A 23,646-nucleotide genomic window follows, 5' to 3' on the forward strand; every position below is an offset into this window, starting at 1 on the left:
CCATAAGTTAAAACTAGTTTAAACACTGTGTTGTATACAGCTAATTTAGTGTTTTGGCTAATTTCTCTCTTATTCCATATAAATTTATTCAGTTGACTTCTTACTATACCAGCTTTGTTCATTCTGTTGTATATTTCTATATTTAATTTACCATCTTCACTAAAAATCGTGCCTAAGTAGCCGAAATGTTTTACTTGTTCTATAGGCCCTCCATTCACAATGCAGTTGACATTTTCAATGATTCGGCCTATTTTCATTGTCTTTGTCTTCTTATTGCTGACCTTCATACCATATCTTTTACAACAGTTATTCAATTTAGTCAGGGAATCTTGCAGACTTGTAGTGGATTTATTTAGAAGTATCATATCATCCGCATAAAGCAAAGAGCCGAGATTAACATCTCCAATTTTGATATCAGGTTTAATACCACTTTCCTTCATAATGCGATCCATATAATGAATAACAAAGGGGATAACGTAAATCCTTGTCTGACACCACATTTAACATTAAACCATCTTCCTGTACTTCAATTCTAACTGCTGACTTACAACTCAAATAAAGACTAAGTATTGCTTGATATAATGCCCCATTGACACCATATAACTGTAACGTGTTGAATACCTTCTCTCTTGACACCTTGTGATATGCCTTTTCCATATCATCATCATCATCATCATCATCATCGAATTCCTGCCATGTACCCTCAAGGGGTGTACAGGATATGACAGTACTATATGAAAAAATTACATCATTACTAACTTCCTATCTACAATTTTCCTCCAAATCAGTCTGTTACTTGTCAAGACTCCAACATTATCAGATCTTATATTTCTATCGTCTAAGGCACTTTATACCGTATCAATCCACCTATATCTTGGTCTTCCTCTGGGTCGTTTTCCTGCCAACCTGGCAGAAAACACTTGTTTTGCTAATCTTTCCTCTCCCATTCTATTTAAGTGACCATACCATCTGAGATTAGCTCTGCTAACGCATTCCTGGATGCTGACAATGTCAAGTTCTTTCCTAATAATCCTCATTTTTAATATGATATTGCCATTGATGCCATCTGTTCACGCCTTCAATCCTTCTCAGGACTCTCATATCTGCGGTCTCTAGTCTTTGGTCAAGTGTTTTACTACTGACCCAGCTCTCAGATCCATAAGTTAAAATTGGTTTGAACACAGTCTTGTATACAGCTAATTTAGTGTTCCGACTAATTTCTTTCTTATTCCATATGAATTTATTCAATTGACTTCCCACGATACCAGCTTTGCTGATTCTGTTGTCTATTTCTATATTTAGTTTACCATCTTCAGTAAAAATTGTGCCTAAGTAGCTGAAATGTTTTACTTGTTCCTCAGGTTCTCTATTCACAACACAGTTGACATTTTCAATGATTCTGCCTATTTTCATTATCTTTGTCTTTTTATTGCTGACCTTCATACCATATCTATTACAACAGCTATTCAATTTAGTCAGAGAATCTTGCAGACTTGTAGCGGATTTATTTAGAAGTATAACATCATCCGCATAAAGCAAAGAGCTGACATTAACATCTCCAATTTTGATATCAGGTTTAATACCACATTCCTTCATAATGTGATCCATATAGATAATGAATAACAGAGGGGATAATGTACATCCTTGTCTCACACCAGATTTAACATTAAACCATCTTCCTGTACTTCCTTCAATTCTAACTGCTGACTCACAACTCAAATAAAGACTAAGTATTGCTTGATATAATGCCCCATTGACACCATATAACTGCAGCGTATTGAATAGCTTCTCTCTTGGCACCTTGTCATATGCCTTTTCCAAATCGACAAAACTTAAATACAGATCTTTGTTATATTCCCATGCTTTCTCGACTATTTGTCGTAAAGTGAAGATCTGATCCTGACAGCCTCTATTTGGCCTGAATCCAGCTTGTTCTTCACCAAGCTTTTCTTCCACAATTCTTCTCAACCGTTTCTCAAGTATACTTGCATAGATCTTGCCAGGAACACTCAGTAGGGAAATACCTCTGTAATTCTCACATTCAGTTTTATTTCCCTTTTTATATATGGGTACTATGAGAGCTCTACTCCAATCATTGGGAATTAGTCCCTCTGTCCAGGCTTTCTGAACTATGCAGTGCAGCCACTGTAAGACTCTTATACCACCATACTTCAGCATTTCTGGTCGAATATCATCTACTCCTGCTGCCTTTCCACATTTCAAGCCTTTGATGGCTTTTTCTACTTCAAGTATGGATATGTATTCCTCACTGCATGCCTGGTCAGTGTTTTTTATCACTGTGCTGTCATCACTGCTTGTTTCATTTAGCAGTTTTTCAAAGTAATTACTCCATACTTCAAGGATATCTTTTTCTCCTGTTTTCATTACACCTTTATCATCTCTAATTCCTTTTACGGCACTCTTTCCTCCATTCCTAAGCTTCTTCAACAACCTCCAGAATATTTTGCCACCTTCTTGATATTTATTTTCTATATTCTTGCCAAAGTCCTCCCATGACTTTTGTTTAGCTAGTTTTACACACTGTTTAGCTTTCTTACATTTGTCTCTGTATTCTGTAAGAGTAAAAGCTGACTTATTTCCCAGGAACTTTTGATATGCTTTCTTCTTTTCCTTCACTGCCTCTTTAACTTCCTGTGTCCACCAGGGAGTTCTGATTTTTCTATCCTTGCACACAACCTCACCACATGCCTCTCTGGCAGAATCAATCAATGTTTCCTTCAGAGTTTGCCACTGAATCTCCAAGGTTTGATTCCTTTTCTCAAACTCTTTCATTTTCTTTTCAATAATATTTCTGTATTTTAGTCTACAGTTCACATCTGAGAGCTGCTCAACTTTTATTCGCTTTAAAACTTTCTTACATGTTATTCTTTTCAATATGAAATTCAATTTTATCCTGCTCAAGACTAAATAGTGATCACTTCCAATTTCAAATCCTCTGTACACTCTGGTGTCCTGCACCAGGGAGAAAACATCACTATCAACAATAACATAGTCAATGAGACTTTTCTTATTCCTAGCCTCTTCTCTCCATGTGAATTTGTGCACATTTTTATGTTGGAACATGGTGTTTGTAATAACCAGTCCATGTCCTGAGCAGAAATCCAACAGATATTTGCCATTATTATTAGCTTTGCTCTTTTCTACAAATTTTCCCAAAATATTTTTGTATGTCTCACAATCATTTCCTACTCTACTATTTAGATCCCCAACAAGGATCAACTTTTCCTTTTTCATTGTGTCAGTTGCTTTTTCTAAAGCCTCAAAAAATTCCTCCACTTCTACCTTAGTAGAACCTTCTGTGGGACCATAGGCACAAATAAGTCTCATTGTCCAGTTCCCCATTCTCATATTTGCCCACATTACTCTACTTGAGACTGACTGCCATTCAAGAAGATTAGCCTCGTATTTTGTGCTGAATACTATGGCTACTCCTTCTTTTCCTCGATTGTCATTGCCTGAATATAACATTTTGTATTTATTGCTCAGAAAGATCTCACCAGTTTTGGTCTTTTTTGTTTCAGTCACCCCTATTATGTCGATCTGGTACTTATCTAATTCCTCAGCTAGCTCCATTTCTTTGCCATTCAGGCTTCTTACGTTGATAGTACCGATCTTTAACTCTGGTGATGTTGAGTTGGGGTTTGTTTTCAGATTTGTTCCAGTAGCTTAATTTTCGCTGTTCGCCCTGGTTCCCTGGCGAAAACAACGGGGGCCTTGTTTAACCGGGCGACGCCCCAGCCGACATGAAATTTTGTCATGTTGTACCATCATTTTTTATTTTGGTTTAACCAATAAGAATACAATTTGGTCGGCTAAATCCCAAATTGCCAGCCCATCCTCGTTCGTTCAGTATCAAAGTAGATACCCAACAGGGTGCACCACGAGAAGGTGAGGATTGGACATTAGGTCAGAAGCCCTGGTCGGTTCTCCGCATTCCTTTAAAGGCTATGTGGAGGTCTCCTCTCAGTTATACAGCTTTGACCCTTAAGCACCCCCCTTTTCCATATCTAAAACTTAAATACAGATCTTTGTTATATTCCCATGATTTCTCAAGTACTTGTCGTAAAGTGAAATCTGATCCTCACAGCCTCTGTTAGGCCTGAATCCAGCTTGTTCTTCAACAGGCTTTTTTTCCAAAATTCTTCTCAACGTTTCTCAATTATACTTGCATAAATCTTACCAGGACTCAGTAGGGATATACCTCTGTACTCACATTCAATTTTATTTCCCTATTTATATATGGGTACTATGAGAGCTCTACTCCAATCATCTGAAATTTGTCCCTCTGTCCAGGCCTTCTGAACCATACAGTGCAGCCACTGTAAGACTTTTATACTACCATACTTTAGCATTTCTGGTCGAATATTATCTACTCCTGCTGCCTTTCCACATTTCAAGCCTTTGATGGCTTTTTCTACTTCAAGTATGGATATGTATTCCTGACTGTATGCCTGTTGAGTGTTTTTACCACTTTGCTATCACTGCTTGTTTCATTTAGCAATTTTCAAAGTAATTACTCTATACTTCAAGGATATCTTTTTCTCCAGTTTTCATGTCGCCTTTATCATCTCTAATTCCTTTTACAACACTCTTTTCTCCATTTCTGAGCTTCGACAACCTCCAGAATATCTTGCCACCTTCTTAATATTTATTTTCTATGTTCTTACCAAAGTCTTCCCATGACTTTTGTTTAGCTAGTTTTACACTGTGTTAACTTTCTTACATTTGTCTCTGTATTCTCTAAGAGCCCAAGCTGATTTATTTGCTGGGAACTTTTTATATGCTTTTTTCTTTTCCTTCACTGCCTCTTTAACTTCTTGTGCACTATGGAGTTCTGATTTTTCTATCCTTGCTGACAACCTCACCGCATGCCTCTCTGGCTGAATCAATCAGGGTTTTCGTCAAGCTTGTCACTGAATCTCCAAGAGTTGGTGCCTGTTCTCAAACTCTTTCATTTTTTCCAATAATCTTTGTTTACTTTAGTCTACAGTTCACATCTGAGACCTACTCAACTTTTATTCGCTTCAAAACTTGCTTACATGTTTTTCTTTTCAAAATGAAATTCAATTTTATTCTGCTCAAGACTGAATAGTGATCACTTCCAATTTCAAATCCTCTGTCCTGCACCAGGGAGAAAACATCACTATCGACAATAACATAGTCAATGAGACTTTTCTTATTCCTTGCCTCTTCTCTTCATGTCTATTTGTGCACATTTTTATGTAGGAACATGATGTTAGTAATAACCAATCCATGTCCTGAGCAGAAATCCAACAGGTATTTGCCATTATTATTAGCTTTGCTCTTTTCTCCAAATTTTCCCAAAATATTTTTGTATGTATGACAATCATTTCCTATTCTGCTATTTAGATCCCCAACAGGGACCAACTTTTCCTTTTTCATTGTCAGTGGCTTGCTCTAAAGCCTCAAAAAATTCCTCCACTTCTACCTTAGTAGAACCTTCTGTGGGACCATAGGCACAAATAAGTCTCATTGTCCAGTTCCCCATTCTCATATTTGCCCACATTACTCTACTTGAGACTGACTGCCATTCAAGAAGATCAGCTTCGTATTTTGTGTTGAATACTATGGCTACTCCTTCTTTTCCTTGATTGTCATTGCCTGAATATAACATTTTGTATTTATTGATCAGAAAGATCTTTCCAGTTTTTGTCTTTTTTGTTTCAGTCACTCCTATTATGTCGATCTGGTACTTATCTAATACCTCAGCTAGCTCCATTTCTTTGCCATTCAGGCTTCTTATGTTGATAATACCGATCTTTAACTCTGGTGATGTTGAGTGGGGGTGTGTTTTCAGATTTGTTCCAGTAGCTGACTTTTCGCTGTTTGCCCTGGTTCCCTGGTGAAAACAATGGGGGGCCTTGTTTAACCGGGCAACGCCCCAGCCGGCATGAAATTCTGTTGTGTTGTACCATCATTTTGTATTTTGATTTAAGCTAATAAGAATACAATTTGTTCGGCTAAATCTCAAATTGTCAGCCCATCCTCGTCCGTTCAGTATCCAGGTAGATATCTAACAGGCTGCATCACGAGAAGGTGAGGTTTGGACATTAGGTCAGAAGCCCTGGTATGTTCTCCGCATATCTTTAAAGGCTATGTGGAGGTCTCCTCTCAGTTATACAGCTTTGACCCTTAAACATCCCTGCTTGTAATCTGTTTATCCCAAAGTGCATAACTTTACATTTCTCAACATTAAACTGACACCCATTAACTTTTGCCCACACTGACAGCCTATTTCAATTGTCCTGCAATCTCTCCACATCCTTGATTAACTATTACTCGAACTAATTTTGCATCATCGGCAAACATCTGAATATTTCCTTTCAAGTTATTTCCTATATCATTTGTATACAAATTAAACTGTTGTGGCTTCCGCATTGAAACTTGTGGCACACCACTGGTCGCCTGTTTTCGCCTTGATTCTGCCCCTCCATGTACCACTTTTTGATATCTGTCCAGTAGCCAACCTCTTATCCACATAACCAGTGTTGTATCCATCCCTAGTTGTTCTAATTTGTGTAACAGAATTTCATGTGGTATTCTGGCAAATGACTTTGCAAAATCCTGCAGAATTATTATGTAGCCATTTTCTTTATCCAACTCAGCTGATACTCTATTATAAAAAGTAACTAAGGCATGACCTACCCCACACAAAGCCATATTGCCCCTAATACAGTAGCATATTCTTCTCTACCCATTCTTGAATTCTCTTTTTGATCATTTTTTCCAGTACTTTTACCGGCATGCCTAAGATACTGGTTGGTATATAATTTGCTACTGTAGTCTTAGAATCTCCCTTATGCAAAGGAATAATTTTGCCCTCTTTCCATTCCCTTGAACCTCTTCCAGAGCTGAGACTTAAATTAAACAGCTTAGTCATAGGCATTTGCCAGTTCCCTTGCACATTCTCACAAAACCCGAACTGATATCTCATCTAATCCCACAGCTGTATGTACATTGAGATTCTGCAATATCCTAAGAACTTCCAATTCATCTATCTCTGTTCCTGCATTAGTGTCTGTCACATATGTTTAAAGCAGTTACCTCACTTGGATGATATACTCTTGCAAAGTGTTCATTCAGTAACTCTACTATTTTATCTGCTTCTGTCACTTCTTGACCATCATCACTCATTAAGGTTAATTTTCCATGGGCATTCTTCCTCTTATACTACATAACAAAATAACTCTTTGCAAATTTTTTGGTCTGCTCAGCTAGATTCTTCTTGTAATCTGATTTTGCCTTCTTTGCCATGCTGGTCACCTTTCTCCTTATATACCCTCTATCATATTTTCTTCATCTGTAGTTCACGCTTAATGATATTACTCATCCATCTAACTCTTACCTGATTAACCCTCCTTACCTTAAGTATACAGGGTGTTCGGGATAAATTTGACATATTTATAATTAATTATATTTTTCCGTAAGTTACATGTATTAACACACACTTCTCTTCATTTAAAAGTTTGGACCCTTCTTCATTCATATACAAGATGTCAGAAAGGATGGATAGCTGGAACCCACCTGAATCATGGAAGAGAATAACTTGTATCATGATGATTCGTGCCCGCCATCAAAATAAGGATATTACGACTGCTGCCCAATGCTCCCTGAATACAGTAAAAACAATCAGGCATGAACTAGAGACTTGCAATGGTGACTACGAGGATGTAGCAAGAAGAAAGATCCCTAGCAGACGATCTGATTGCGTTCGTACAGCAGAATTCCTCGCAAATCTGCAGGAACAGGTGTTGAAGAACCCTGGCATTGGAATTCGGGCTTTGTTCGTGGAGTTGCTAACTGTAGTCAAGCCCTGGATAACAAGGGTAGCCAATGGTAGGCCGTATGTATGGCAGCAGGATTCGGCCCCTTGCCACACCTCTGGGAAAAGTCAAAAATGGTTGTCTGAAAATTTCTACGACTTCACCAGTCCAAATGTTTGGCCTCCAAACTCCCCAGACCTTAACCCCATGGATTATTTTGTATGGGGCGCAGTTGAAAAAGACACCAATCGCACTTCCAGTAATACAAAAGCCCAGTTAATGGATAAAATTAAAACAGTTTTTGCGGCCCTTCCCAGGGAGACTGTAGCATCAGCTTGTTCGAGGTTCCGAAGCAGAATTGAAGCTGTGATCGATGCTAATGGTGGTTATTTTGAGTAAATCTTGTTGATAGTATTGTAATTAACTCTGCCTGTAATGTTTTTTTGTCAATTCATTAAATTTAATAGATACAAAGAAGATTTTCTTTTTCCTTACGAAGCTGTCAAATTTATCCCGAACACCCTGTACAATTTAATATTTCTTCCTCTAGATGTTTGTTGATTATTTCCCTTGCACTACTAATATCCTTATTGTACAGTGTTTTATGCCATGGCACAAATTTAAGCTTCCTACTAAGCTTGTCATAATCACCTGCCTTGTGGTTCCACATATACCCCTTCTGTACAGAATATTCCTCATGTTTTACAATCTCCCAGGTCAACACTTTTGCCATTCAGAAGCAATGTGACCATCTTGATTATGGATAGCTGTTATGATCAGGTTCAATACTCTCACTTCCTTAGTCCCCTTCATCATGTGCTTCCTCAAGTTATTATCTCTCAGTTGGTATATAAATTCGATTTCCTTCTGCCATGTGATCTTTCTTCCTTCCAGTCTATATCTCCATAGTCGAAGTCCCCCATAATAATCACTTGACCTGTACTCATTGTACTAATTTGCTGTTGCATGTCTTCCAGATCATCCGTGGAACTCCCTGGCCTATAACAACAACCAACTGTATATTTTGTATTACTGGCCTTGATCTCACACTGGACTGCTTCAAATGAACAGCTACCCTCCTGCCTATCTCCTATTCTTTTTGGCTACAATTCAGCAGTACCCCTCCCTTCCTTGAAAATATTAAACCCTTCACATTCTAACCCTATAACTAAGTCATCTGCTGTTAACCAAGTCTCACTAATGTCTATAACTTTTGGTGAGGTTGCACTAACCAATGCCAAAAACACCTCCCTCTTGTTCCTGATACTTCTGGTTGTTGTTGTTGAGTCCATTGAAGAGCTTCTAGATATGACCGTAGATCTGTAGAACTGCTTTGGCAGTCTGTTGAACTTTGATGGAGTAGAGCTTTTCTCTATACTTCTGGTATTAGTAAAGATCAACTGCAGCATCCCTTTAGGCTTTCCCCCACCCACCTTTACTCTGAATTGATGACCCTATTCAGTATTTTTGCTTGAGAGACTAGATTCCACACTTGGTTATTCTCACACTCACTCGCTTCATGGGTGTCTTCACACAAACTCACCTGCTTCCACCCTAATTGCTTAAGTTTTCCTTAATTTGCACTTCAGCTTGCTCAGGTGAACAAAGCTCTCTCTCTAGACACCTAACACCAAAACCATTTAGATGCACTCCATCAGCATTAGCTATCAACAACTTCTTCCCCCTCAGTTTCTCTATAGATGGATTGATGCAGTTAACATGTTGACTGCTAACTATGAGATAACTCATAGTTGGCCATATGTTAGGACACTAATTACTAGTAAGGAGATATTTTTTATACCGAACATTGTTCAGTATAAAAAAAATATGGAAAAAAGGCATATGGAATAACTATAATGAAATTGAACTAAATGCTTTTTTTTTGCAACTAATTAGAGATGTAGCATAAAACTTGTAACACCAAGTTGTATTAACATGATTTCATTTCTTGTATGTTTATATTTCCAATTCATGGGGGAAGATACCATCCAGCTTATTAGAGCAAGCTGCACCAAAATCATACTAACATCAGCAAACAGTTAACATAAGTTACTTTTTTTTTTTTCAGGAGCCAGTATACAACTTGCTGCGAGATGTCTCATAAATGACCTATATAAAAGAAGTATTTATCTGTAAGCAAACTACTTCAGTAGTTGCCATATGGAGATAGTTCTTGTTTCTGTACTAAAAAGTTTAGCTACAAAAACAAAGTGGAAAAAATTAACAGCAATTATTTTATTGAAGAGAAAATACTAAGAACATTTTGGCAGCAGTGGTAAGTTGATGTGTGGCTTATGGTAGCTGTACGGGGATGTTAGTGCAACAGTGGTGTCACTCACATCTAATGAGTACGCCACTCCCTACACACACACACACACACACACACACACATACTGGATTAGAAATTTCGAGCCAATAATCATCAATCGTCATCAACAATCATGGGTCCAATGCCCGTAGGTGTCTTTTTTTTTTTTTTTTTTTTTTTTTTTTTTTTATGTTTGAGCCCATACACAGGAGGTTGGTTGGTCAACCTATAGTACATTAGTACCGTGTATGGGTGGTTGGTTGGGAAAGGAGGAATTTGTTTACATTTGATTTGAATGACTTTAAATTGTATTCCTTGGGAAACTCAGCAGGTGGGAGACTATTCCACAGTGCAGCAGTTGCAGGGATAAAAGAAGAGGAAAAGAAACTTGTTCTGTTTGTTTCTAGGTGAACTGTGAAGCGATGTTGTGCAGCAGCTATACGTGTTCCAATGAGTTTAGTACTGAGCGGAGGGATTATTGATGATATTTCCGATGAGCATTTCCCATGGAAATATTTGTAGAATATACATACTGCAGAGACCATACGTCTGTGTGAAAAAGGGGGTAGGGAGTTGGTAAGGGATGGATCATTGATAAGTATAATTGCTCTCCTCTGTATTGAGTCGAGCATTTTGAGAGAGCTTTTTGGGGCCCCACTCCATATGTGAGAGCAGTATTTAATAGTTGGGCGGATTTATGACTTGTATAATGTTAATAGCTGTTCGGGGGTGAAGTAACGTCTTGAGCGAAAGAGAAATCCTAGTTTTTTTGAGGCTGAGGATGCAATGTTTGAGATATGTTTATGCCAGGAGAGGTTTGATGTGAGGGGTGATTCCAAGGAGTGAGATCTCAAACTGTCTGGAGATTTGGGTATCATTAAAAAGGATATTGGGAAAAAATGGTTCTTTTTTATGGGAAATAGTACAGAACTGGGTTTTATTGGCATTGAAATTTATGAAGTTATCTGAACCCCAATGGAGGATGGCTTGGAGATCGGAGTTGAGGGTCATGGTGGTTGATGTTCTGTAGGTTGAGGTGAGTTGTGTAGGGTAAAGCTTATCAAATGCAAGCAAAGAGTGTAGCGTGCTGTCGTCTGCAAAACTGTGTATTGGGTTGGAGGTCAATTGCAGTAGGTCATTGATATATAGCAGGAAGAGGGTTGGTGAGAGGACAGAACCTTGTGGGACTCCAGCATTAATTGAGTGGTGAGAGGATAGGGAGCCGTCCACCATCACACAGAGTGTGCATCTAGACAGAAAACTGACGATCCACCTACAGAAGCCCTGGGTCAGACCGAATGATGGTAGTTTGCCTAGTAGGCCTTTATGCCAGACCTGGTCAAAGGCTTTGGAGATATCTAGTGCAACCACTTGAGATTTGCCAAACCTCTCCATAGCCTTCGTCCAGAGATGGGTGATGTATGTGAGTAGATCTCCTGTTTATCGGCAGTGGCGGAATCCATACTGGCTGTCATTTATTTGGTGAGTATCTTCACGATAATGTAGGAGTTGGGAATTGATAATTTTTTCCATTACCTTCGACAGGACTGAGGTAAGCGAGATAGGACGGTAATTGGATGTCGGTGACTTGTCACCCGTCTTGGGGATGGGCTGAATATAGGCCAATTTCCAGTTCGTGAAACAGATTCCAGTGGAGTAGGAGAGTATATATAGGTGACATAGGATAGGGGTCAGTTCTGGAGCACAAACTTTCAGAACAATTGGGGATGCCATCAAGGCCAGGAAACTTTTTTATGTCTAATTTGGACAGTATTTTTCGGATCTCATCCTGGCAAAAGGATATGGGGGCATTGTATGTTGGGTGTCTGGAATGGTTGGGGGGGGGGGGGGGGACATTTACCATTGTCAGTTATGCATGCATTATGAGGCTAGAAGATTGGCTTTTTCTGTGGGTGATGATGCAGTAGAGCCATCAGGGTGTGATAGGGGTGGGAATAGTGTTGGATAGAAATTTCGGCTAATTGCTTTGGCGAGCGACCAAAAGGCTCGGCTGCTGTTTGGACAGGCTGCTAGTTTCCTGCTTTGTGTTCTTTTGAACTCTGTTTTGGAAGTGTTGATTGTTTTTTTGCATTTATTATGGGCTTCAGTGTAAGCTTTGAAGGAGGATTTGGTTCTTAATTTCAGCCAGTTGTGGTATGTCTGGTGTTTCGTCTCTACAGCCTTGGCACATCTTTTGGAGAACCAGAAGATTCAGGTTTCATTAGGGAATGGCAATTCAGGGTGCTGTGTGGAATGTATGTATTCATGCCAGTGAGAATTACTTTGGTAATAAGCTCGGTGCATATGTTTGGGTTCGAAGGCTGGAAGCAATAGTCCAACCATGGGAATGCAGCATAAAAGTTGCAGAGGCTGTCCCACTTGGCACTGTTATGGGGCCAAACTACTCTTGTGTGGGAGTGTCTGTGTAAACGTTGTTGCATGGGGGAGGAGATGAACACTAGATTGTGGTCAGAATTGCCCAGGGGACTCACTACTTTCACCGTGTATTTGGAGTGGTCATTGGTGAGGAAGAGATCTAGGGTGTTTGGGGAGTGATTTGGGTTATCAGGTATTTTGGTTGGCATCTGGACTAGTTGTGTAAGGTCGTTAGTGATGGCAAATGTTTCGGCATTTGCAAGATCTGTACAGCTGGAGGAGAAAAGCCAGCTAGTGTTGTGGACGTTAAAATCTCCTAGGGGGGTGATTTCGCTGTTGGGAAAGTGGGATTGGAGAAAGTCGATTTTTACAGAGAGGAAATTAAAGAGCTCAGGGTGGTTGGTTGTGTTTGGGGAGCGATAGAGACAACAGATGAATTGGACCGAGTGGGGAAGGGATATTTCCAACCAAAGGAGGTCAAAGTTGTGTGCTCTCTGGCAAGGTATGTCAGAGCAGATGTATGCGCAGACACCACTCTTGGGACGAAAGTTATTGAAGAGTGAGTCGTTTGGAAGTTTGAGATAAGTGGTGTTGCTGGGAGGTGAGATTTGTGTTTCTGCCAGGAAGAGTAAGTGGGGTTTGGTAGACTGTAGGTGGTAGTGGACACTATTCAGGTTGGAGTTTAGGCCATGGATGTTGGTGAAGTGGATGTGTAGGGTTTTGTGTTTCATATGTTGGACCGCATGGGTCTTTCTTATGTGGTGCCTGTATGCTGGTCTCCTTGGTGGCTGCTAGTGGCATCACTTGGTAAAAAAATCGATGGTCCAGTTATTGTCACCGTTTTGATGTTTTTCTTCGAGTTGTCTTCGAAGCTGGCGTCTTTGTTCCCTTTGTGCAAATGATTGGTCTGGTTGTGCATGTATGCGCGATTGGGGGCAGGTGTCTTTGAACTTGTTGTTGATCGCTGTTATTATTTTTTGTTGAGGTTGTCGGCATGTAGCAAGACACTTTTACTAGGCGCGGGAAGTTCGTACTGTCCTTCCTTTTATTTATAGGTCCGAAACGGTAGCACCTGACGATATTCTTAGGATTGATGTCGCATTCTTCAGCGAGTTTGTTGATGTCCTCTTGTAATGATTTTCTGTTTTCCGTCGGGAAATTCAAAATGATGGCATTGAGTTTTTTTGTTTAGCCTCCATCAAGTCATTTACTGTTGCTGCAATTAGATCGCAAAGTTCTTTCGCTGGCGGAGTGGAGCTTGCATTGCACTGGTTTTCAATTTGTTCTAGCTTAGTTTCGACTGCCCATATTTTGGTGGTAAAAGTTTCATTTAAAGCATTGATGTGCTGTTCAAGGTTTTCGACACGTTTACCTATGTTCAGTAATTGTTTTACCAGGGAGGCACAGCGAACAGAAGAACGGCTGGTTAAATTCAATAAGTAGCTTTTGCGCAGCTTCGTCAATTTTCGCACAGGAAGCATGCAACCAGTGGCAACAGAACTCACGGAATATGCCCTTTTTTCTGTCTGTGACACCAGTTTTGCAGCTGTGGCACATAGTAGGTATGTCGGTGGCAGTCGAAGGCACTGGGTTAGTAACTGGTGAGACTCGTGGTGCTCATTCACCGTTGGCTTTTGATGCCGCCATCTTTGCTGCGTACGGTAGGCATCGTGTGTGCTTACATGTGGCTGATTTAGAATTGGAAGAATAGTTGGATTAATACACTCTAGGTACTTACAGTTTGTACTGAAGTATTCTGCTGTTCATTAACCGCTGCTGGGTTTTGTTTGATGGTTAATTTCAATGGAAAAACACTCGCAATAACAGTAAATTGGTGAGCACAACTTTGAAGTAGCTTGTTCACCGACACCACCTGGTGGTTGATGCCATCTTGATATGATTCTTCCATTGCATTCTCTTTTGTGCAAGATGACTCAGTTTGTGTATAGAATTTCCATTTGACAATGTCATCGCTCCTTTCTCTGTTTGGTCTTCCCTTTTTGTTCTTTCCTTCAATCATCCCAAACAGCAGTGTTTTTATTTTCCTCTTGTCGTTCATTCTACATATATGGCTAAAGAGACATAGTTTCCTTTTGATTATTTTCTGGATCAGGTTTTCTTTTGGTTGTATTCATCTGTAGATTTTCCAATTGAGTATAAGCTGGATCCAGCTTATACTCAAGATATTTCTATAGCACTTACTCTCAAATGCTAATATCCTCCTTTCAGATTCTCTCAGGAATACCCAGGCCTCACATCCATAGAGCATGCTGCTGAAGATACAGGTTTCTACAATGCGCAGTTTAGTTTGCATCTTTATAGCTCGGCTCTTCCATATTTTGTCCATGGCTTTTAAAATAGTTGTTGCTCTGGCTATTCTAATTTTTATCTCTTTTTTGGAATCATGTGGCATCCAAGATATGTGAAGTGTTCCACATTTTCCAGTTGAAATCTGTCTATCGTAACTTGTTCAGTAACTCCTGTTGTCCAAATATCATTGTTTTAGTTGTTTCAAAGTTGACATTTGGTCCATATCTTTTTCCTTCTGTGTATAGTGTTTGTAATGTCTGTTCCAGCTTTGCTGCATCATCTTCAATCAGGACGATGTCATCTGCAAAGCAGATGTAGTTTATTCTCATGCCATTTATTGAAATGCCTCCAACTTCTTCTTTAATCTTATCTAGTGTTCTTCCCAGATATTTGATGAAGATGGTTGGTGATATTGGGTCCCCCTTGTCTTGTGCCTTGACTAGTGGCAAACCAATCTCCAGTCACACCTGCTATCCTGATTTTTGCTTGTGCTTGGCTGTTTATATCTTTCAGCAGGCGGATCAATTTATTGTGCACACCATAGGATTCTAAGACAGCCCATGTTATATTTTGGTCAATATTATCAAATGCTTTTTGGAAGTCCATGAAACAGCAGTATATCTTTTTGTTCTTTTTTGAGCTTTCCCTGCAGTCTTAGTGTGAGTATTTGTTGCACTGTACTTCGATCTTTTCGAAATCCGGCTGGCTCATCAGGAAGATGTGCCTCCATATGACCCTTCAAGCGTTCTGTTAGTATTTTCATTAGCACTTTGCCAAGATGACTCATTAATGCAATAGTTCTGTAATTGGTGCATTCTAAAGCACTACCTTTCTTCTGAAGAACAACCGAGACCATTGTTCTTCATAAGAAAGTTGTTCTTCACGTCTCTAGCTTTTTGGAACTCTCCTTTGTATACTTTGGTTGCAGTTTTAGTCTTATATTCGCAATCACTAAGCTGTGGTCGAAATCAATATCAGCTCCTTGGAATGATCTGCACTGTTGAACTGAGGTTCTCCATTTCTGGTCTATTAATATCGGGTCAGCTAACTATAGAAGTCTTCTATAGTTAGCTGACACGTCTTCTTGCATGTGTCTAGACAGTTCATCGCTGGAAATTTAATCACGGGGAAAATTAATCGCATGAAAATTCATTGCGGATACATGTGGGTAAAAAAAAAATTTTTTTTTTTAATTTACTTATAAAGTTATTCATATTCTTTCTTACTACAGGCTCTGTAGATGGAATATTAATCATTACAGAACTGGGATAGGATGGTGAGAGAGAAAGAGCACCATATTTAAGAATATTTAGGGAGAATAGTTATATCCAACTAACTGCTGATTGTTGTCAGAAATCTGACAACAATCAGCATTATTTTTAGGGTGTAAAAGAACACCGTAAATGATGTTATACATGAAAAGATAATATGAAATCTATTAGTGAAAATTAAAAGTATTTGAACTGTTTATCTGCTAAAACACACTAAAACAAGTTGTTGTGCACCTAGAAGGCATGAATGTCGTGATGTTCTGTTTGTATTTTATTCCTTCAAAATTGTACTATTAGCCACTTCGAAGGAGCAATTATTATTCTGTTGTTATTAAAACAACTTAAAAATTTATTTTCAAGAGGAACTGGAATCAGTACAATATGGCATCTCTCTATCAATATTTGTAGTCCTGAAAAGGACTGTTTTGATGATCATGCAAAGGAACACTTTTTATTTTCATACCAAAATAGAGCAGTATGTAAAAAAAAATGAAATAAAAAAGATGAATGCACAGCCACAAAGTTTTCAAAATAAAAAATTATTGCCAACTCCTTAAGTAATCAAGAGTTTCAAGATTTTCATAATCACTAATGATGAGCTGAAGTCTTTTTGCAGTATCTCGATAGCGTTTCTTACCAGGAGGAGGTTGGGTGCTAGCTATATATTACTCTATTTCCCATCATTGAAATGTTGCTCATCCTTCAAAGTTTTTAGAAACTTCCACATTCAGATGAGAAGCACCAATCAGTTTGCTGAATGCACGATGCCACCCTTCGCATGAGTTGTTTGTCTTTGGTAACCCTTCCAGAGCAGCATGGTAACATTGGTAACAATTCCATAAGGCATGGGGGAAGCGAGGTGGACGACGAAGTGATCGACGATCAGGTTTGCCAATCCAGATGTCTTCTATGTAGTGTGAAACAGATTAAGCTTCAGCAGGATAGTCATTATTTTCACATAACACTTCAAAAACACGTATGTTTGTAGATGGCGCGAAAGCAATTGTCGATATCATGCTCATTTTTATTGCAACTTTGGAATCAGCAGGAATCACTTTATCGTTTATAATGCCATGAATTGTGTACAGCTGCTCAAAAAGAGGTGGAGTAGTTTTAAAAGCGCCATCTCCATACCATGTCGATTGTGACAATAACTGTAGATTTCGTTTAGTAGAAAATATCAGCAATCTGTTGCGGCCATCGTTGCTGTCATGCAAAGGGAACTCTTCATTTCCATAGGTGATTTTATATATAGGCGGAATAATTAAATTACTTAACGAATTTGGATTTGGTGGTACCTGTCCTACTTGATTTTGGGTTCTTCGAATAGACTTTTTTACAGAGGCATTGCTTGGTATTTGGTCAATGACGGCAGGAGATATTTTTGTGTATGCTTCCGTAATAATTCGATGAGTTCCATCGTTAGTTGTACGAGCTCGATCTTTAATCTCATTAAGTAGCTTCGCTGCTTCAACCCGTGCCATGTTACCAGCATGATTATGTTGGTTAATTCGTTTGATAATGTTGTCGCCAGCTGTATGAATACACGTATAGCAATGCATTTTTTGAAACTGATCACATTTCCAAAAAATCTTTTCTTCATTTTCTTTGTCTTTTATAAATAAATGACCATTAACACTCAATTTACGCTTCATCTTCTCGCTTAAAATAAATTCTAGAGGCATCGTGCAATAATTGTAATTAATTTATAAATTGATTCTTAAACTTAGGACTTTTAAACACTGACCAAAAGAAAAAAATGTCTGGGATCAGACTTCTGAGAACACGTGATGTAAAAATGTTTAATTTGAAATTTTCAGTGTAGAACTTCACTTTCAAATATCTAAGCAGGAATATATTCACAGTAGCAGCTCCAACATAGTAATGAAACAGCAGCTTTTATACTCTGGGAACCAGTGGTTAAATTCCCGGGGCTCTCCGGGTCCCAGACCCAGAACATTTTTCTGTTTTGTGACTTTTCTCCCTTTATAGTAATTAAGCCTAACCTGAAACAGACAGCAATGACAGGTTATTAAGAAGTGCATATGATTGGTACGGTATTAACAAAAGATTGCGCGATCGAAAGATAAAAGCAAGCTGCCAGTTGAGTTGAAATGCTAACTCTCTTCAACCAAATTCCATATGTGAAACTGCCATAACAACATTCACTATATATATATATATATTTCTTAGTTTTAACACGTTTACAAATTTTAACACATCCGGTTGAATTTCGTTGCTGCTTTGCGAACTCACACACAATAGTTTTTAGTTAGATACTGTGTTTGCCATATGGTTTTGCTTGAGACTATACAGCAGAGTTTCTGTATGAGGGAGCATGTGATTTATTCATTAGTATCGTTTTTATCTAAGTTGTCTCTACCCCCCCCTCCCCCCCGGCACCTACGTTACCCAACCCACTGAGTTCCAGGCTGGTAAGAACCGGTAAGACAAAAAAACATTTAAAATTTCATCTTATCCTTTTACATATAGAGAGTAGATATCACACAACTTTACATAACATGTGTTAAACTAAACTGACTGCAATTTTATAATGCTTTCAGCGAATTTTTTCCTGCATTGAATTTTCCCTGCGATAAATTTTCCCCAAAATCGATTTTCGCTCCATGAATTGTCCGTGAACTCTTCTTACATAACCAAACACAGATATTCTTGCCTTCTTTCTTTATTTTTTTGCAAACTGTTTGTTTCTCACACTATGGTATCCGTTGACTTCTTTCCAACAGTGTATATATATCCTCTTCTTTTCACCTCTTAACCAATTTTTGCAACCCACAAATTCATATATATTATCATAATGAGCATTCTACAGACCACTTACCATCTTGTTCACTCTCCCCTGGATCTTTTCAATCACTTCTCATCCCCAAGTAACCCAGATGACCAGACCTTAGCATAGTAATCCATATGTTGTATTGAAGCATTATAAAGAGGATCGATAACTTTCTTATCTCTGCTTGTTAGTGTATTCTGAATTCAATAACCTAGTAATGCTATGAACTACCTTAGCCATCTTTGCAGTATGCTCTTCAACTTTAATTCTCTATTTTTCAACATTTGCAAATCTCTCATTTCATTACTAATAGAACTATACTCCAGTTTACTGGAGTACAGTTCTATCAGTGGTACTAAGTTTGTAATCTTTTATCACAAAATGCATAACTCATACTCTTCATTAAACTAGTGTCCGTTGTCTTTTTCCCATACCATCCTATTTAAATCATTCTGCAAGCTTTCCCCATTATCTTGATTTTACATTATCAGCAAATAACTGAATAAATTCAGTTCATTTCCTATATCATTTATGTACAAACTTAACACAAAGCTTACTTAGAAGCATATTGTTAGTCACATGCTTTTCTCTTCATTCTGTTTTCCATATACACTATGTTAACAAAAGTATTTGGACATTAGTTGTTTTAATTCCATTTCTATTACTAAGTGGGACCAACTTTGGCTAAATGTCAGCGACTACTCCGGGGGAATCCTTTCAACCAATTTCCGATATGCTGCAACAGGAATATTCTTCCTTTCCTCACCAAAGCTATCCCCTCATTGCTGATGCTGATGATGGCCACTGTGGTCTGGAGTGAATTCGGCATTCTTCTAATTTCTCTCAAAGATGTTGGATGAGGTTGAGGTCTGGACTCTGAGCTGGCTGGTCCAACACTTTAACATTGTTTTGTGGAAACCAGTCTCAGACATGCAGCGCAGTATGGCATGGAGCACTGTCATGCTGAAACGTGCAAGCATCACTGCCAAAATTCTTCCACAGAGTTGGAAGCATGAAGTCCAGGATATTCAGGTAGCCATCAGACATCATGATTTTGAGCACATCCACCATTGGACAAAGTCCCATCCAACTGAAGCACACCCATACCATTACTGAGCCTCCACTAAATGACAGCTGGAATGATGCAGTGCTGTCAGAACCATTCCAGATCTAAACATGACCATTAGAGTGAAACATTTGGAAGCATGATTCATTGCTCCACAGAACCCTTTTCCAATCATCTATGGTCCAGGAATGGTGTGAAAGACATTAGTCCAAATATCATTTTTCATTGTGTGTGTGTGGGGGGTGATTGTAGCAGTTCTGCTGTGGATATGCAATGCATTCAACTTTCTGCAGATAGTTCTAGTAGCACTGACATCCAGGATGCGTGAACAATCCAAGACAGAGCTTGTCGATCTCAGTCAGTGAGTGCCAGTGGCCTCCCAGGGAAGAAATTAATATATTAATAAATAATATTAAAACTATTTTAAATAAGAAGGTTTCTTTTCAAAAAAAATTGTGAAGCCCTTTTATATAGCTTACAGCAACTGTTTTTTAATTAGTAAACCAATTGTTTTATGCACCTTGTACTCGTATTACTGTTCATTAATTTGCTTGTTCCTACACACTGATGATGTACTGTTATTTTCAGTATGCAATGTCTGTACTTTCATTAAAGTTAATTACTGTGGTTATCATGTAATTTGTTCTTCAAGTAATTCTTAAAACCTGACTGATTGAAATAAACAGCCTCAGTTGATTAATCAGCTAAATTCCAACATTGCCCAGAATAATTGCTTTTATGTGTGTGTGTGTGTGTGTGTGTGTGTGTGTGTGTGTGTGTGTGTGTGTGTGTGTGTGTTTACTTACCTTTATTTTTTCTTTCTTTTTTTTTATATCCTAGGCTTTGAAATCTGAAATATCACACATACATCAGCTCTCAAGGCTTCCTGTAAATGGTATTCAAGATCCTCGTTTATGCCATATAGGAGTGTACATATTAAAAAACGATGACTCACCTGATGTCTTTGTTCAGTGGGCTGTATTGGAGCAATTTTCACATCCTGATTTAGGGGAAACTAACAGGTAAGATTATTATAGATCATACTCTGGAACTTTTCTCTTTTGTTTATTATAAGTAATCAATTCAGTGTTTTTTTATTAGATATCCATATTTGAATTCTTCTCAATTTCTCTTCAATGTATATACCGTTTATTTGAAACCTTATGATAAGGTTTCAAATAAACAAGTTAAGATCATTTTGACAATAGTTGCGATAATTGCTGTGACATTGAGCTTACTTTAGAGGATGTTCCAAAGTCATGTTGTGATAGCTCCTCACCAAAAGAGAGATGTCACTAAAATGAAAAAAACAAAAGATGGTACAAGTCTCAACTTTATTTTCATACTAAATAGTTTTATGGAATATGTGCTCTAGAAATTATTATTATTATGTGACACCCTCCAGGGAGTCCAAAGAATCATCGAGGGAGTGCACCTACTCTACAGCTCTCCGTCTCCACCACTCAGTCCAACAACTACAACGAACCGCAACTACCTTCATCATCTACACCAGGGTTTCTCAAACTGTGTTCCGCGGAAGGTGAATAGGTGTTCCGCGAGAAGTTCTGAAATTTGTCATTTTAGTTTTCTAAGCATTTTTCATGAATAAATATTTTATAGTAAAAATATTCTGAGGAGAATAATATTCGTGAATATGTTGAAAAGCTCAGACCCAGAACACCTAATGACATCTGTGTATCGTTAATTTTCACACATCGAAACATTTCAACATTTGGGAAAGGGAATGCTGCTGTTTATGATGGGTCATAAAAATTGCCTGCAAGCCCATTACAACAATTGGTGTCATATCTTCTGTTCTCAAAACTGAAGGAAATGACATCTGTGTAGCAAATGTCAGTGACTAAGCAGCATATTTTTAAACATGGAAGTATTCATGAATTATTATTAATTTTCACACATTGAAATCTTCAACAATCGGGAAAGAGAATACCGCTGTTTATGACCTATCATAAAAATTGCCTGCAAGCCGATTACAACAATGGGTGGCGTGTTCTCAAAACTGAACGAAATAACATCTACATTGTAAATGTCAGTGACCAATCAGCAAGGAAGTATAAAGAAAATTTTTCCCCTGAAATTGAAGATCAAGGTAATCTGTATCCGGTTCTCAAATCTATTAATACTGAATACTTTCTTCGCATATTGCAGTGTGTAAGTGCTTGTTCTGAAACCGGAGTGCCCTGATTTTTTTAAAAGTAATTGGAATACAGAGTTAAAATTAATATGAATAAGAGACAAGGCACTTTGTTTAATTTTGGTTTTAAGAAATCTCTTATTGAGGGTGTTTGTGACGAAACAGATAGTGAGTCATCCACCTCAAGCCTACAAAGATCTCCAGGATGTACAATAGGAGGGGAAACTACCAGCACACAGGAGAAAAAGTCTGCATTCACTCGTAAGTACTTATAATAATATTCTAAATATGTTTGGTGATCAGAATGGGATATGTCAATGAAAATCAGCACAAATTAATGATGTTTGCCTGAAGAAACTACGACATGCTACAGCATTTCATTAGTCCAGTGATTGATAGTCAACATGCCACACCGTATACATAAGTGTACTAATACTCTTTATGATTATGCCATAATTAATTATTAATACTTATGTTAATGTATGAACTTTAAAAAAATTTGGAAAGATATTTACGAGTAAATTTCTTGGGACCGGACCCTCGGGGAAAAAAAAAAAAATCAGCTAACGCCTTTTTATTCCCGTATATAGGGAGGCAAGGCGACTTTTTAAAAAAAGAATTCTTCTTACTCTTTTAACTACTTTTATAATTAATCTGATTTATTTCGAACTGTTTAATTTTTGTTACTGAACATTTTATCAAATCCTTCTTATTACAATTGCCTTTACATTATTTGATACGGTTTAGTACTTTTCTTACAAGTATTGTTACAATTCATATTTACTTTTGTGTGTTGCAGTCTTTTTTCACTCTTTTGCATTATTCATTTACTTTTATATTATTCGACATTTCTTATATATGATCTTATTGTTTTTCATACTTAAGTTACCTTTACACAATTCTATTTGTTTTTATTATAGCTCTGACAAATATTGGAATTTGAATATTATTGAAAAAATACCCATGGATTCTTATTTAAAGACAGGACCTTTAACACAAGGAGAAGCAAGTACTTCTGCTGACACATCTACTCATATGATTGGAGAAGATATGGAATTGCAAACTGTGGTTTCTTCAAACTCTAATATTAAAGAACAAGAGTCATCTAAGAACAGACCAAAACGGAAGTACCATGAAAGTTATTTAAATTATATTTACGTGTATTGGCAATACACATGCTCCTGATGTTTTGTGTAATAAAATACTAGTAAATAGTTCTTTGGCTCCAGCTAAATTTCCCTTCGAAATTTAGCTGGAGCTAAATTTCCCTGAAATAAATAAATTCTAAAGTAAATGAAGAAGTATCTAACATAATTTTAGAACACATGCATGACTTGCAATCAACCCTTTTGCAATATTTTCCAAAATCCAGTGAGGACAATTCATTCCTGGGTTCTGAATCCATTTACAGTGACAGCTAAGCCAGCAGGCTGCAGTGCAAGTGACTATGAAAATCTAATTGACTTAATTAGTGACTCTGATTTAAAACAAAAATACAAGGAACTGCCAATAAATGATTTCTGGACAAGCATGTCAAAACTAGCTATTCTTGTTTTACTTC

General features: G+C 37.9%; 1 protein-coding gene across 1 annotated transcript in view; it reads left to right on the forward strand.

The window, feature by feature from the left end:
- The window catches only part of LOC150093978 (ubiquitin carboxyl-terminal hydrolase 25-like), a 551,531-nt gene that overhangs the window by 456,673 nt on the left and 71,212 nt on the right, over positions 1–23,646 (forward strand). The window contains exon 19 of the mRNA XM_090413163.1: positions 20,771–20,952. Coding sequence (XP_090269289.1) covers positions 20,771–20,952 — 182 coding nt within the window. The remainder of the gene's footprint in view (positions 1–20,770; positions 20,953–23,646) is intronic.

Source organism: Typopeltis vanoorti, chromosome 23 (assembly GCF_054136105.1).
Source record: "Typopeltis vanoorti isolate ZY-2024b chromosome 23, IOZ_Tvanoo_1.0, whole genome shotgun sequence".
Lineage (NCBI taxonomy): Eukaryota > Metazoa > Arthropoda > Arachnida > Uropygi > Thelyphonidae > Typopeltis > Typopeltis vanoorti.